This window comes from Photinus pyralis, unplaced genomic scaffold (assembly GCF_008802855.1).
Source record: "Photinus pyralis isolate 1611_PpyrPB1 unplaced genomic scaffold, Ppyr1.3 Ppyr1.4_LG8, whole genome shotgun sequence".
NCBI lineage: Eukaryota > Metazoa > Arthropoda > Insecta > Coleoptera > Lampyridae > Photinus > Photinus pyralis.
Window position 1 is genome coordinate 36,839,530 of NW_022170819.1, and position 17,268 is coordinate 36,856,797.

Genomic DNA, 17,268 nt, shown 5'->3' on the forward strand with positions numbered 1-17,268 from the left:
AATTTAAACTATTTCCTAAAATTTTTGAACTTGCTGTTTTTGAAATTTTAAAAGAAACGTTTAAAAACTATAAAAAAATAATGGTTTTTGCTCAATAAATCAACTTTGGCAAGTTCAAGTCGTATAAAAAATTCACACAAATCCAGATCAGGCATAATTCATAAAAATTACAAGCAATTTGTACTCGAATTTGTATGTTACGAAAAAAGTTATAAACAATTTCATTCAAAAAATACAATTTTATCGTTTGTATTTTAGTTTAGCTATGTTTTAGTGATACAACCACAGACAGTCTGTGATACAACTATAATAGTCAGGGACACATTTCTGAAAAAGTCTCTTAAATCACGTCTAACGGCGTTTTGTGCTACAAAACTGGCAACAGACGGTTCTAGACTAATTTGCCCCCGCTGAAAATGATGCGCCCTGTTGCCAGACCCTTAGCCCTTAAATCTAAGATGGCGGTAAAGTGTAGGGCAACTTAATTTTTTCAAATAGAAACTTGAATATTCTTATTCTACATCGGAAAATAATCAACTTTCGTGGGAAACTTTTTTGAAGACACTTCTAAAAGCGCTATTTTCGGATTGAGCTAGGAAGCTGTTCTGTCATGAATTTGGCAACTGGTTATTTGGGAGGTTCAGCGAAACTGACCACTCGAAGTTGTTCATGCCCAATCGTCTCTTACCTGCTAATTTCTAACACAAGTGTACAGGAAACGAAGGTTTTGACAGTGCAATTAAAAAAAAATTAACTTCAATTTTTGACAGTAGACAGGAGAAGAATCAAAATCTATTATGCCAAAGGGCGCCTTCACTCGGTGAGTGGTTGCCACCCCATCTCGTGAATGGAAATGTTTAGCGCATTCCACAAAAATAAAGCAAATCCGCAATTCGGCTATTATGGCCACTTTCCGTCCGTCTGTCGGTCCCTATACTACTGTGTCGCTACTAGATCTTTATCTTAAAAGCTATTGTTCTACTTTTAACGCATTTTTGCAAATTTATTGGTAAAAAGGTACCTTTAATCTCACTTTGGCCGGCTGGTTGGCTCGCAGGAAATGCGGGTCCGTAGAAAAACGCTCTTAGAAAGACGCCTATGTGTGATGATTTGCGGTCAAAATTCAAGAACCAAAACTTGCATTTATTGAGTGAAATTTGTTAGGGAAAAAATTAACAATTTAACTTTGTAGCGAGAACTCCGAAAAGTCGAATAAGTCGCAGAGAACAGATTAAGCAAATTCTGGCTTGCGAGTTACCTGCAATTATATGAGTCCGAATAGACTTTTTTTTCAGTAAATTCCGGGACGAAGAAAAAAAACGATTATTGTACATGTACCTATCGGTGCCGTGTAATTGACTACTTTAGGGATGGGGCTTGTTATTCTAATGTGGTGATTTTTCAGTTTTTTTCTATCTTCTTTTACAGTTTTGGTCGGGTTATTTTCAAATTGGTGTCGTCGGAAAGATCTTGTAAATGCGCAAAACGACTGCGTGACTGAATTTTGTTTTTTTTTCCTAATAAATGGCCAAATTAACCACCTTTTGCAAGGGGCGTTTCTTCGAGGTGTAGTCGACTTTGGGCGCCCAAAAGTTCCTTAAACCTCGAATTGGCGCGGTCTCTCTTTCTCATGTCTGTAATAGAAGCTCGAGCTATGAGAAATGACTCAAAAATTGAGTACTATTTTGTGGAGGGTCTTTGGCGAAACCTACCTAAATGCGAATCGCGGGTGAACGAGACGTCGGAAGTGGGTACCGCCAAAGGGACGGCGGTTGCCCCCAATTGAGCTTACTGATGGTAGAGGCAAAACCGGCTTAGGAATTTTTGTCTGCGTTTATTACTAAAAAAGTTATCGGAAAAATTATTTTTTTTCATGGACCACAATTTTACACTTTGCCGGTTATTCTCCCTATTACTTCTATAAGCCAAGTACCTACCTATGCTTCCTATTATTAAATCAAATTGAAATGGCGCGTCAAATAGGTTGTGCATGCGCAGTGTTAAGTTTCTTATGTGTGGAAGGATTTTTTTATATACATCTGTTAGGTTGGATTTATTGAAATTGTTAATGTTTTCAGTAGGCAGGCAAACTGTCTAATTTCTTCTCCAAATTGTCAGAATAATTGTTGAAGTTGTTAGTTTTAGACTAATACAAGCATTAATCCCTCCCTCCTCTAGCAGCGCGCTCTTAAATTTACGTCCGAGTATGAATTTCGTTATTTATCACTTCGACATCGATGTTAAAACTGAGACTAAACACAATTCAGTCTGCTGATACATATACAGGGTGTTACATGATCGCATGTAAAAAAATTTGGGTGATGGAGTGGATCAAGACAAGCACTTTTTCCAAATAAACCAAGGGGTCCAACTTGTTTCGTTTGGGAGGCACCCCCAAAGCTCAGCAACCATAAGAGTTACAAAGATGGGTGACACGTCTTTGAATAGGTTTTCGGGTATGCCCTATCCTATTTTGAAAAAAAAATTCCAAAATTCTTACCACGAAAGGGCGTGAAAGATCCACTAAAATTGTTGGTCGGACAACGAAAATGGAGAGAATTCCACGAAATTTGTTGTGTACATATTTGATGAGCTAAAAGAACAAAATTGTCGAACAGTTTTTTAAAATAACTTTTCAAACAAAAGTTAATAAGTTATACTCATTTGAAGATTGAGCCTTCGGGTTACTAAGTGGCCCCCGCCCACTAGTGAGTAATCTAATTTCGCAATGTAGTGAATTGAAATGTCGCAAATAACAAAAAAATAACGATTACGATACTTGCAAAAATGCGTATTGATTGTAATGGAACTCACTTACACTCACAACTTACAAAGCATTTCCGCACTACTCGCAGCCACGGAATTTTTGGAATCGAATTTGTAGACTTGAATACCGGCGTGATCGACATATCGAATTTTTGGTGATCATTTATTAATCATAATATCGACTTAAATCAATGTTTTTTGTTATTTGCGACATTTTCAATTAACTACATGCGAAATTAGATCACACACTAGTAGGCGGGGGACACTTTGTAACCCGAAGGACCAATCTTCAAATGAGTATAACTTTTGTTTGAAAAACTGTTCAACAATTTTGTTCCTTAACTCAGCAAGTATGTGCACAAAAAATTTCGTGGAATTCTCTCCATTTTCGTTGTCCGGCCAAGAATTGCCATGGAACTTTTCTTTTCGAATTTTCAAAAACTAATTCCAGATTCGTCATTTTCATGTTCAAAAACCCCCAAATACCAAATTTCGTTGAAATCAGAATTTTTTTCGCACCCCTGCTAGAGGTGCGCCCTTTCGTAGTAGGAATTTTGGAAAAATTTTTTCAAAATCGGATCGAGCATACAAACCTATTCAAAGACGTGTCACCCATCTGTGTAACACTTTAGGTTGCTGCGAAAAACATTAAAGAAGTATTCCTAATTTCACCACTTCTTTGGAAGTGGCTCCCAAACAAAACACGTTGGACCCTCGGTTTATTTGGAAAAAGTACTTGTCTTGATCCCCGATTTTTTTTACATGCAGTCATGTAACACCCTGTATAGCAAACAAAAAGCTGCTAGAAAATTTGGCATAGAAACTACAACATGAAAGTTTTCTATAAAATGTTGACGCATTGTTTGTGTTCAAAGTTCTGCAAAATTATGAAGACAGTTTACAGCACAACAAACAAGTAAAGCTAGCGTCCCGTTTCTGGTCACCTTTACCATGGCTTGCTATCCACCCCAAGATTGTGAGGAATGATTTGAATGGAAAAAATTGTGGTAACTGGGAAAGGTCGATTTTTAATTAAACCATTGAATAAGCACTATTCAATGCTTAAATTATCAAATGTTTGAGAAGACAAAATATTTCCCAAATTCCTATTCGATAGCAGCTTTAGTGTTCATTTCCAGTATTATTGATCATGAAATATAAATTTTTTGCATTACTAAAAATTTTTGTTACAATGGCAGAAGTGCAAAGGGTCCCTATCTACCATTGATTTTTGACTAAGCACATTAAAAAAGTTTAAAATGATTATATTTCATACTTATGCATAATTATAATAAATTAAAACAAAAGGAATTATATATTTCGAAATCACATGTATTGATAGTGGTATCAATATTAAAATAAATGTATCTTATTACTAAAGTGAATACTGAAGTGTAGCATGCATTGCATAGTTCCTAAACTACGGTATATAAAGTTGCATTTACAAAACTTTGATCTTAATTTAGAACTAAAATAAATTAGCGCAGGTAACAACTTTTATAATATACTCTCAACATTTAAATCAATAACAATTTAAAATATATAGTACAGGGCGTGAGATAAAAATCGTAAAAATTTATTACTATTATAACAGTTGCACAGTTAATATATCTCGTTATTTATAAAAATTATATTATTTACTTAAACCAAGATACAGTCCGAAGGAAATGGCAATAACGAAACAGGCACCGACGATTAAAAATATTATTTTCTGTTGGATGGAACGCATTATCATCATGTTCATTATTCGGGATGAGTTGCCCAAATCTTCGTTTGTTGTTCTTAACTGAAAACATTGATATATAAACTTACACATAGGCATGGAATAAAACCCATCGTTTGTGTGGGAGAAGAAACTTAAATCTTTGAGAGTTGATCTTGGAAAATGGGAACAAGCAGGACTTTTAAAGAAAAAGAATTATTTTTCTTAAAAAAAAAAAAACGTCGATTGTTGATATAGTGAACACCTCATGACGGGACAGAATGTATATGATATATTGATATGTTCATAAATACCATATTTACCATTCTTGGCAAACAGTTAGCCGTACAGATGAATAGCCAGGCATTCAGACTTTTTGACGTTACTTGCAATATGCGCGATACTTAATATCGTGGCTTGGAGAAAATGCTAGAAATCGTTTTCAGTTTCCTACAATCACCACGAAACAAGCACTCCAAAGCAGAAAAGCGAGATTTTCCGAGAATACTAAATGGTACAAGCTTTAAATTCAAATTTCTTTGTCCTTTTATTCAAAATTATTTTTTTTATACATTTGTACAGGGTGTGATAAATTTCGGTTATCTATATCTGAAGACCTTGGAATTTAAAAATTTTACGATAGATTAATGTTTTATCAGGTTTCTCTATTCCTATTGTCAACTGTTTTTTTAATTATCTTGATCATGAAGCACAAAGACACTTTCAAAATCCACATTGACAAATCGATTTGTCGTATACAGTATGTCCAAAATTTAATAACTACATAATCATTTGAAGGATTCAAAAAGTGTTTTTCAAATATGACCCCCTGTACATTACTCGATGGTCAGATGCAGCATTTTATTATGCATTGATTCGGTATCACTGTTTCTATATCTATTTCTAATGGTTTTTTTGTTAGTACATAACGGGCGATCAAAAATGAGTTGCTGTCGAGTCGCCTTTGGAAGTTCATGTTAAATACAATTTTCCATGTAAACAAAAATTTCAAAGGCGACTCGACAGCAACTCATTTTTGATCGCATAGTATTACTCGACATGTTATATATTTGAATGTGGTTTTTTTGCAGAATCAAAAATGGTTTTGTTTTTAAATACTAAATGAACAAGACTGAAACAGCAGAAAATTGGAATAACAAGACAACCAAACAAATATAACTTACTCGATCTCTTGATCTTTGTATGGTTTCTCTCTGTTCATTTAAATTCTGTAACACCTGTGTACCAATCTCTTGCGTTTCTAATATAACTCTATATCCATCATCCAGCCGTTTACCCGTCCTTTCGATTCGTTCCGAATTATCTAGCAGCTTTTGTTTTTGATTCTCGCTTATTCGTATATCTTCGAATTCCTCCTGCGATTCGTAATTAAACGTCCCCTGCTTTATCGACCGAGCCTTTATGTATTCGAGCGTGAGACGTTTGAGCTCTGCCCGATAACAGTCGAGCTTCGTTTTGCACCTTTGCTGTTTCGACATTTCCACCTCACGAACTTCCAAATCCATTTGTTCGAGCTAGAAAATCGGCGTGGCAAACTCCCAATCCGATTAACTCAATCACGAAACTTACCAATTCCTGCGCCTCTTTGACATTTTTTTCAATATTTGAGATAAGCTGACGACGATCTTCTGAGCATTCCAATACGCCAAAACAAATGAAGGTTAGGGATTTTTAGCAATTTAAATCGTAAGCAAAAATGTCTTACTTGAGCCCGATGTACTCAAAAGGCCAATTTGTGATGTAATATCTGCTGTTAGTATCGAATATTGCTGTTCGTAGTTCTCAAACAGCGAAACCATCTTAACAATCCATAACCTATCTTTTGCATTTGGTACAATAGAGGGCGTGCAGACGATGCGACGTTGCCAGTTTCAAACTGTATTAAAAAATAAATCTTAACAAATTGTTTGAAACTTGTATAGTTATAAATTCAATGCTTGTAGTTTGTTGTTCCAATTGTGAAACAACAAAGGTAAATTAGGTACAATAAATTCTGCCTTCCAATCTAGTTTTTATATCTCTGTTCCAACTACACCTATATCTAAGCGTGTCTCCGAGCATCAAGGAGCATGCGTAATTATTTAAAAATCGAAATCATTTTCAATATAATTTGACCACTAGGTATGTAATTAGCCATCTACCTACGCAGGTGAAGATTATGGGGCTTTATGATAACTTAAACGTTTTAACCCGCTCAGTAGATTTTGCTATGTAGCAATTAATGCCACAGTTGTTTCCACGGTAAGCTCCATGGTATGTACAATTATAATCACAGATTATCTGTGGTACAATTTATAATTCGCGATTCAGATTAACACTATTATAGAGGCGCTTGTGTACCGTATAATTTACAAATGGCGTGTGTAGTTGGGAGCGTTTTGTACTTGAGGCCAAAATTATGCTATAAGGTTAGCAGACTTTTAAGTGAAATTCTATTAATTTTAAAGTGAATTGAGTTTATCATGACATTTTTGAGAGAAAATGTTCTAACCTGAAAGGCCGTTTTCTTAAGAACTCAAGGCTGTCTTGAATTGGCTTAAACACGCGATTAACTTAATTTTTTAATTACATAAATAAAGATCACAATTTATAATTCAATTTCTAGCGCACTCGTAAAACTCGCCGACATTCCCTTATGTCGATGACGCTTTAAAACAGCCAAAAGCCTTACTATTCGTGGCATAATTACACTGACGACCAACAATATTTTTCCAAAGATTTAAATTATGGTCTTACTATTTGTCGCATAATCGCACAGACTGCATGTAACATTCTTGAATGTGGGATGTTTTAAGATATTCTGCTTTATGTAATTTATGCCTATCGTGAGTAAGTAGCGCAGTTATACCTACTAATCTCAAATCAAATTTATTCGAGAACGTTGCATAGGTATGTTAAAAAGTGATGCTTTAAGGGAACTTTATTAATTGTAGCGTAATTACACTAATTGCCGCTGAAGTTTTTCAAAGTGGAGTGTGTGAAAGAATAACGTATAATATAATTGTACTGTTCAGGTTCACAATTAAAGACTTTCGGAATGTTATGCGTTAAAGGTTAGCTAAAGGTTAGAATATGATTCCTTACATTATCCTTATTATTGGTTAAATACGTCACAATTAAAACGTTTGGAAACTACTAAGATGACATTATAAAGTGGTTTAATAAGTGAAGTGTAAATAAAATGAACCAATATAAACAATGAGCGACAAGGTGTTATAGATATGTACCTATGTTACGCCACTGGTGAGTTGACCAGAATAAATCATATGATATCGTGTTTGGTTTTATTAGAATTACGATAAATCTCCAATTATAAAACATGGTGTCAGGTGTTGTTGGTTCCAGTTAGTTGTTAAAATTGGTTCCAGCATTGAATTGATAGTTATAAATTCAATGGTTCCAGATATAGATGTTATCTGTTGAAGTTGTTTATCGTACACTTTGAAGATATAACCTCAAAATGGAAGAGTTTTTCAAGGCGCAATCAAAGTGTATGGAGTTGTTACAAAAACAATTACAAGAGATGCAGCAAAAGATGCAAACTGCATTTCCGGAGGCTTCCACGAAACAGATGTCTAACGTACCTTGGCCAAAACCGCTCCAGGTAGATGAGGGGGACATTTACGAAAATTTTCAGCTGTTTAAAGCAAATTGGAAAGTTTATGTAAAGGCAACAGGTATGGATCAGTGGTCAGCAGATAGAGAAGAACAGAAGGTGAATATTTTATTATCAATAATTGGAGATGTTGCAAAGGTTAAGTTTAACAATTTTTCTTTAACCGATGATGAAAAGAGCAATGCAGATGAAATGTTGAATACCAATGGGGAACGGTTAATCGCTAGAACACATCCTCTGTACGAAAGATGGTTATTTCACTCGTGCAATCAGTTGCCGGAGGAAAATTTCGATGCATATTACTGTCGCTTAAATAAATTAGTCGATAGATGCCAATTTGATAAGATTAACCCGCAAGAGTTAAAAAAGATCATGCTAAGAGACCGAGTAGCATTTGGTATTCGTGATGACCAATTAAAGAAAAAGTTTCTACGAGCTGATCCGGACAAGTTGACGCTAGATGAAGTGATCCAAACGTGTAAAGTGAATGAAGTTACAGAAGATCGTTTTAAGAACATGAACAGTGAAGAAAAGGTGGTTAATACGATTAAAGGTGCTAAAAACAAAGATCAGACAAGTTCGAAAACAGATACATTGTTAAGGTGCAAGTTTTGCAACAAAAAGCACCCTTTTAAAAACTTTACGTGTTCAGCTTTCAAACATAAGTGCAAAAAATGTGCAAAGATGGGACATTTTGAAGTTTGTTGTTATAAAGGAAAACCAGTTGATCACAAGAAACATGTTAAAGAAATAGTTGAAGACGAAGGTGAATTTGAAGATGCATCTGAGAGTGACGATACTGAGTTAACGATACATAAGATTACGGATAATTCGGCGAAAAGGTGGTAATGTTCAAGCAGAGGTTCCTGCGTTGATAGAAAAACATAGACGCTACAATAAATATTATTACGACAAAAAGGGGAAGGATCTCCCACAGCTTAATATAGGCGAGGGGGTACAGGTCCAACTCAAACCTGATACAGATAAACGATGGCAACCCGCTACAGTTAGTCGCCAGCTAACAGAAAGAGCCTATGAGATTGATACCGGAGGAACAAAATATGTCCGTGATAGAGTGAATTTAAAAGATAGGGCAACATCTATACAAGATTTGGAAAAGGAGGAAAATCTGATTCATAAGGAAATGCGAACATCCTGTATTCCGAAGGAGCAAAATCAAATGAATAAGGAAAAGCCAGCATCCTGTGTTCTAACTCCAAAAAGATCCCTACATGTTGATCCATCCGATGAAATTTCCAGTGTCCTAACACCTAAAAAGTCGTTAAATATGAATGAATCGGACAGGCCCAAACGTAACATTAAACCATTTAGATTTAAGAATTTTGTTTATCAATAGTTGTAAGTTACTTATACTCAGTTAAAAAAAAGGGGCATGTTATAGATATGTACCTATGTTACGCCACTGGTGAGTTGACCAGAATAAATCATATGATATCGTGTTTGGTTTTATTAGAATTACGATAAATCTCCAATTATAAAACACAAGGTATTGACCAAAATTTTATCAGTTTGTCCCTTAGCCATTGTCTACCTATCACTGAAAACAGAATTGGAAAATTCTAAACCGTTCGCAAGTTACCATGTACACAGACACAGACGGATGGACGGACGGACACACAGAAAATCATGTGCTGCCATCAGAGATCTGCGCTGCCGGCGTCCTTTTCTTTCACATGAGAACGTACGGTTGTCGCAATTTTAAGTATCTACACGGTGTCTATTTTTCGAGTGCCACTATGGGGATCTCGCTTACCTGAAGAGATAGGGAGTTGGTTAAATGGGGGCAAAGTTGCGAATTTTCGTGCTGAATAATAATCTGAAAAGAAATTAAAAATATCTTTAGTAGTTTTGAAAATATCGCAAAAAAACGTTATTCAGACACTTTAATTTTTCGGGAAGAGTGCTTTGGAAAAACAAAACGTTCTTTTATCGTGAACAAAAGTATGACAGTTTGATCCATCTGTCTGGTTAGAGCGTTGGCAGGGAACTAGTTGAGTTGAGATTTTCATCTGAATATAATTGAACCTTCGTTTTGCAAGAAAATTAGAACAAAATACTTAAGAAGAAATAATATTTTCGCAATAAATCTAGCACAAACGTAAATTACACTACTTGAAATAAGTCAACCTTTTGTTCACAACAAAAGAACGTTTTGTTTTTCCAAAGCACTCTTCGCAGAAAATTAAAATTGTAATTTTAGAAAAATGTGTTACTGAACCACCATGTGTGATATATCGTTGTAAAGAGAAAAAAAGACGTACCTAATCTCAAAACGTCAAAATCCAAAACGGCGCCCATAAGAAAAATTAAAGTTGCCACGTGTTTCTCCGTCATCTTAAAAGTTATTGAAAACCATTAAAAAGTGTGAATACTGTGTTAATTAGAAATGTCTAGAACGATTAGTTTACTATGAAAAAATTAAAAACGAAAATCAGAATCTTTTTTTTTGCGATATTTTCAAAACTATTGAAGATATTTTAAATTTCTTTTCAGATTATTATTCAACACGAAAATTCGCAACTTTGCCCTCATTTAACCAAATGTCTATCTCTTAAGATAAGCGAGATCCCCATAGTGGCACTCGAAAAATGGACACCGTGTATAGCGCGCGAGAGAGGGAAATGTCTGTATCGTTCCTTGTGAAAGAGAAGGACACAGCGTAACATCTGCTCGAGGTGTAGGCATCGATGTGAACGTGCTCTCTCCATGTGATAGAAGCACACAGAAATATTAATTACATTACCTACAGCCGTACCAAAATCGAACTAGGTACCACTATTTTATTTCGCTGTTCGATAGTCTTTTGTGTTTTCTTGAATTTTTATAACGGGTGGCCTGTGTATAAACGCCGTAGTTTTTAGGTTAATATTTTTCACAAAAATACCTACCCGTTAATTAATTACATGCTTATATGTACCGGAGTGAAAATGTTTCCAGGTTATCGAGTTTTGAAAATAAACGCTATTATTTTAAAATTTATTGAATGATCGACTGAGGAACAATAATTAATGATTCCAAACATGAAACAATCAGCAAACATCAGAATCGGTTTTAAGCACCACATAATGTTTTCTTAATTATCGTTCTTCTTTCATAAAATTTTAAAACAAATAGCGTTCATTTTCAAAACTCAATAACTTGCAAACAACAGAATTGAGGTACATTATGCTTCTTACAAATTTTGTTTAAAATTAGAAGAAGAATCGAAATATCAAATAATATACAAGGGGTTCCTTTAATAAATGCAATTTTGGTGTGTAACGCCTTTATGACTAACCCTGTATAATTAAAATTATTACTTCATAGTAGATATTGAAGAACCCCAAACTGTCGTATAACAATTTTTTTGATTTCTTGTATATTTTCCAGGATAATCGACGTTTTCTAAACTTATCAGCGTTTATTTTCAAAACGATAACCCGTTAACATTGAATTTAGCCAATTTAGATTAAAATCTTGCTTAAAATTGAAAGAATAATTGAAATGTCGAATAATATACAGGGTGTTCCATTTGTAAAAATTTTGTTGTGCTACGCCTATATGACCAACTCTGTATAATTAAAATTATTACTGCCGTGTAGACATTGAAAAAACCCACAACTGTTTTTTTATATCCTGTATATTTTCCTCGATAATGACCGGTTCCTGACTTATCAGCGGCTCTGTATATGTGTTTATATATGTTACGTTTAGTTAACTTTTTGTATTTTTGAATAAAATGTTTTTGTTTATTTAAATTAAATAAACCATATTTACTCAATTATTTACTAAAAATCCTGCTAAAAATGTTACCCCTACCTAAAAAACAGCTTTATTGTTTTTTTTTAATCTCTTGTTGCGAGATAATTTATACGAGTTCCTGAATGTAATGTAATGTAATAATAATGAAAAAGGCCAGGCAAGGTGTTGCAAGTTACCACCTTAGGGGATTACCTTGCAACACTCCGTATTTCAAAAATATGTATATTAAATATTGTAACGGAAACGCTCCAGACATGACGTCACCTTTGGCGCTCTGGAATTTTCTACGCGCGCGATAGTGGGATTTGTGTAGGAATATTCGAGACTGTACGCGAATGTGCTGGACTTACATTGCTTGCGTGTATAAATGGTTGCGGACCGAACATCGCGGCAGTCTACTACCGAACGAGATCGAGTACGTATGAAACATCGAGCGCGTAAATATAAATTGCGAAGTGTGTGATATAAATGATCGATATAAATTGTACGGTTTTTATAGTGTTTTAGTTTTGTTTAATAAATATTGATATAAATCGAACCCGAATTTATAAATCACGTTACAATATTGATTTAATTAAAATCGGATACTACACCCTAATTTTGGTATCAATTTTGTAAAATTTGATTGAAAGTATTGCAAGTAACCCCACTTGACGGTACATATATTATCGGGGTGTTGTTGCCCTGTATGATCCTATTAATTGTTTAAACCGTGGAGAAAGTACGATTGATCGCCGTGTGAGTTTTTATGTAGGTACATTCAATTTATCATTTGACGAGTTGGATTAACTAAATTAATCCGTAAATGTGTTTTAAGGTGTTTTTCGTAACAATTCCATTTATAAGATTTGAAGATTCTTTTGTTATGTTAATTTATTAAAAATACCAAAAATGAAATACGCTTATTACAACCCTTTATAAATACTTTGCATAAATGATACCTAACATGATACACGAAAATTAATCCATTTTAAACTAAAGATTATATCTATAGGAACAATTGAAAGGTTGAATGTTTCTAATTAGAATTACAAGGTACAGAAAGATAAAAACAACAATTTTTTCGTAAGGAACAGACCACCACCATATAAAACTAAAATTATTCTTCTGGTCCACTTATAGAACTTGGTTGTTACAATCATACGACTGACATTTGAAGCAGTTACATTTATCGGAACCAGCACACGGATCGGTCCCGGGCACCAAGCGTGGAGTGCACTTTCTTACTTGGGTTCCATTACAATCTCTGCCAACTATAGAAAAAAGTGGGTGAACAGCAATATTAAAACATTCAATCGTACCTGTCTCTCGATAAGCAACACAATATTGAGTTGTTATCTCAAGCGGATGTCCAGGGTCACATTCTTCACCTTGAGTAGTAGATCCACTTCCACAGCCGTTTTCCTCACCTCGGCAGGTTAAGCAATGTAAACCATAAACTAAAGAAATGATTACTCTTAAAAAGCATGGTGAAATTTTTGTGATATAGACTTACCGCCATAGTTAACACATGCAGACATGGCGAGGGTAAACAACAAAATTGCAAAATTCATTGTAGGTACTTAGTGTGTAGCAAATAGGAAGGTACTTACCTACCTAACTGATTTCTTAAAACCCGCAGTTTGTATTTATACTTACTTTGGTACTTGAGAACCGGCTGTAAGTAAATATGTTTTTTTCAAAACACTCAAACTGATATTAGATAAAGATAAGATAGATTTAGAATGTAGATCTGTAAACAAGCATGGCGAAACTATAATGCTCCCCTAGAAACAGGTGTCCACGAGCAACGATAAGTGGACCAGAAGAATAATTTTAGTTTTATATGGTGGTGGTCTATTCCTTACGAAAAAATTGTTGTTTTTATCTTTCTGTACCGTGTAATTCTAATTAGAAACATTCAACCTTTCAATTGTTCCTAGATATAACCTTTAGTTTAAAATGGATTAATTTTCGTGTATCATGTTAGGTATCATTTATGCAAAGTATTTATAAAGGGTTGTAATAAGTGTATTTCATTTTTGGTATTTTTAATAAAGTAACATAACAAAAGAATCTTCAAATCTTATAAATGGAATTGTTACGAAAAACACCTTAAAACACATTTACGGATTAATTTAGTTAATCCAACTCGTCAAATGATAAATTGAATGTACCTACATAAAAACACACACGGCGATCAATGGTACTTTCTCCACGGTTTAAACAATTAATAGGATCATACAGGGCAACAACACCCCGATAATATATGTACCGTCAAGTGGGGTTACTTGCAATACTTTCAATCAAATTTTACAAAATTGATACCAAAATTAGGGTGTAGTATCCGATTTTAATTAAATCAATATTTAATATAAACCTCTCGCCAGGAAAGATTGCCGGTCACAGAACACTTGATCCCGATCTACAATCTATGTTTTTCTTATGATGTGAGCGACTTCCGGGGTAGTATCGTGTCAATGTTGAACAAAAAGACTTTTCGTTCAACATTAGTACGATCCTATTCCGGAAGTCGCTCGCATCTTAAGAAAAACATAGCATTGAATTTATAACTATCAACACTCTCTATTTAAAAAATATGTAGGTATAACCATTGAATTTATAACTATCAATTCAATGGTATAAATTATCATGTCCAAACTCCAGTGGCGCCTTGATTGAGAGGATACGCTGTATGTCTAACAAATCCTTGAGAGTATACGGCGTATATGTAGGGTGACCATAATTTTTCAACAAGAAAAAAGTACATTTATAATTTATAAGGGAATGCACTGCTAAAGCTAATACTCTAGGAAATTTTTCTGGTCACAATTTTACGAATCTAATCAAACAGTAAGAAAACAAAGTTTTTTTTAATCAAACATAGGTACATAAATTATGTGTCTTTATATGTATATATAAATTTTAAAAGTTAATTTTCTTCCGACGTTCCTGCCTGAACATTTTAATCGTCATTTTGGTACCAGTCGTACTTTTTTGAACCATGAATTTACTTCAGAAGTTGCCATTTCATCGATCGGTTGCTGAACAATGGATCAAAATACCTACAACTAAGCATAATACGCCAAAGCATCAAAGACATGCAAGAAGTCATAATTATATTTCGTTTGGACAAAAACTATGACTTAATTTTGTGTAATTAAGAAAAAGAGTACATTTATGTGTACTTGATAAATCGTAAAGGACAATAGGACAGCGTTTCAAAAGAAAGTACTGTCCTACTAAAAAAAGTACATATGGTCACCATACGTATATGGAGTATTAGTATACCTGTATACACCTATGCTTTGAAAATTTAGGGAAACCACGATGAGAGCTTAATTAGTGTGCGGCTACAGCGATCTACCTCTAAGTAACCCTGCACGGTAGGAATGTGGTGTCGATCGTACCTTTGAAATCGTGTAATGTTAGTACTTATATAACTTAAGTAATGTTAATTTTTCAAAACACTTAAACTGATATCATATTTAGAGTACCTATATTATTGTAAACAATTAATTGTGAAACTCTAATATATAGTCCGCTAAGAAACATTAGTAATCGACAAGGAACCACTTCGCATTATCATTTCAAAAGGATAAAATATTTGTTTACAAACGTCGAAAATTTGCCCATCGAAGTTCTTAAACATGTCATGTGCGAACAATTTGTTTTTTTTTTCAAAAGAACAAACCTACTATAGTAAACTGTGTCTATGCGTGAATAATTTACGTGGGGCACTCATAAATAATGCCTCTGTATTTTTAGCGCATTTCCACAAGAATAAAAAAAAATGCGCTATTGTGGCCACTTTGTCCGTCCGTCCGTCCGTCCGCTCGTTCTATGAGACGCTACTAGTTCTTTTATTCTAAGGGCTATTGTTCTAACTTTTTTCGCTATTTTGGTTCGTTATGGTGTCGAGGCTTGCACCAATAAGGACGGAATGTTTTCTGCGTTTATGCTAAAAAAGTTATTGTAAAAAAACCAACAAACCGGTTTTTTACATTTCTTATAATTTTACACTTTTGCCGTTTATTAACGATCCTACAGATCGTTTATAATTTTGTATTGCTGTCTGTCGTCTGTCTGTTGGTCTGTCCCTCTATCTGTCCGTGTGAACGATAACTTTGTTAGAAATGTCCGATCGCTTTTACATCTCCGTTAGTTATTAACTGAATTGCATGAAATTCAATATGGGCATAGCTTTAGCCATATAATACGCCAATCAAAAGTTGAGTCGAATCGATTCAAAATTCACAGTGCCCTTTTCGCATCTCGACCATTTATAAAACCGAATTGCAAATTTTTTATTTATAAAAGTATTGAATGAAATTTGATACTAGGCACTTGGAATAAAGGAAAAACTAACGCCCATTTCAAAATTTGTTTTGCGCATGCGCCGAGTACCAACTTTTTATTTATGGAAGAATTTAAACGAATTTGATACATAGGCACTTGAATAAAGGAAAATCAAACGCTAGTTTCAAAATTTGGTTTTGCGCATGCGCAGTGCCAACTTTTATTTATGGAAACATTTAAATGAAATGTGATACATAGGCACTTGCGAATAAAGGAAAATCAAACGCCAATTTCAAAATTTGGTTTTGCGCATGCGCAGTGCCAACTTTTTTATTTATGGAAGAATTTAAACGAAATTTGATACATAGGCACTTGGGATAAAGGAAAATCAAACGCCAATTTAAAAATTTGGTTTTGCGCATGCGCAGTGCCAACTTTTTTATTTATGGAAGAATTTAAACGAAATTTGATACATAGGCACTTGGAATAAAGGAAAATCTAACGCCAGTTTCAAAATTTGGTTTTGCGCATGCGCAGTGCCAACTTTTTTATTTATGAAAGAATTTAAATGAAATGTGATACATAGGCACTTGGAATAAAGGAAAATCTAACGCCAATTTCAAAATTTGGTTTTGCGCATGCGCAGTGCCAACTTTTTTATTTATGGAAGCATTTAAATGAAATTTGATACATAGGCACTTGGAATAAATGAAAATCTAACGCCAATTTCAAAATTTGGTTTTGCGCATGCGCAGTGCCAACTTTTTTATTTATGGAAGCATTTAAATGAAATTTGATACATATGCATTTGGAATAAAGGAAAATCTAACGCCAGTTTCAAAATTTGGTTTTGCGCAGAAGTTGCATCTTACAAATGGGAAATGCAAGTGGAAATGCGCTTTATGTAAATCGTTTACGATTACTTTTTAACTTGTTTCTTTTTAATTGTGAAGAAATTAAACTGTAATTACATAGCTAGCAAACAAAACCTTTTCAATATAATCTCCGTCATTTTCCACAGTTTTGGTTCATTGGTAACTTATTTATTTATTTATTTCTTCCCGCAGTCAGCATGTGCATATCCCATTAAGCATCTACTACAATAATTGCCACATATATTATG

The 17,268-nt window shown here is 34.2% G+C and overlaps 2 protein-coding genes and 1 long non-coding RNA gene across 3 annotated transcripts; 1 reads left to right on the forward strand and 2 right to left on the reverse strand.

The window, feature by feature from the left end:
• Window positions 1–4,062: 4,062 nt before the first annotated feature.
• Window positions 4,063–6,348, reverse strand: LOC116179618 (vesicle transport through interaction with t-SNAREs homolog 1A). The gene is made up of 4 exons (XM_031499419.1): window positions 6,195–6,348; window positions 6,059–6,117; window positions 5,653–6,003; window positions 4,063–4,552 (listed from the first exon to the last, which is right to left on the reverse strand). Exons 1-4 carry the CDS (start codon window positions 6,286–6,288, stop codon window positions 4,400–4,402), a joined length of 657 nt encoding a protein of 218 aa, XP_031355279.1. The 5' UTR covers window positions 6,289–6,348; the 3' UTR covers window positions 4,063–4,399.
• Window positions 6,349–7,736: 1,388 nt separating this feature from the next.
• Window positions 7,737–9,601, forward strand: LOC116178898. The gene is made up of 2 exons (XM_031498551.1): window positions 7,737–7,850; window positions 7,886–9,601. The coding sequence occupies exon 2, from the start codon at window positions 7,950–7,952 to the stop codon at window positions 8,952–8,954; it is 1,005 nt and encodes a 334-aa protein (XP_031354411.1). The 5' UTR covers window positions 7,737–7,850; window positions 7,886–7,949; the 3' UTR covers window positions 8,955–9,601.
• Window positions 9,602–12,764: 3,163 nt separating this feature from the next.
• On the reverse strand, window positions 12,765–13,496 carry LOC116179605. The gene is made up of 3 exons (XR_004147005.1): window positions 13,363–13,496; window positions 13,169–13,306; window positions 12,765–13,120 (listed from the first exon to the last, which is right to left on the reverse strand). It is a non-coding gene; the product is annotated as an uncharacterized LOC116179605 (long non-coding RNA).
• Window positions 13,497–17,268: the final 3,772 nt, after the last annotated feature.

What these genes read in the sequence shown, in the direction of transcription:
- LOC116179618 (XM_031499419.1), bottom strand. Translation starts at nt 6,288, where the DNA reads ATGGTTTCGCTGTTTGAGAACTACGAACAGCAATATTCGATACTAACA. An exon ending in TTTGAGTACATCGGGCTCAA is followed by an intron (nt 6,118 to 6,194) that starts GTAAGACATTTT and finishes TGGAATGCTCAG; the next exon opens with AAGATCGTCGTCAGCTTATC. An exon ending in TCAAAGAGGCGCAGGAATTG is followed by an intron (nt 6,004 to 6,058) that starts GTAAGTTTCGTG and finishes CCGATTTTCTAG; the next exon opens with CTCGAACAAATGGATTTGGA.
- LOC116178898 (XM_031498551.1), top strand. Translation starts at nt 7,950, where the DNA reads ATGGAAGAGTTTTTCAAGGCGCAATCAAAGTGTATGGAGTTGTTACAA.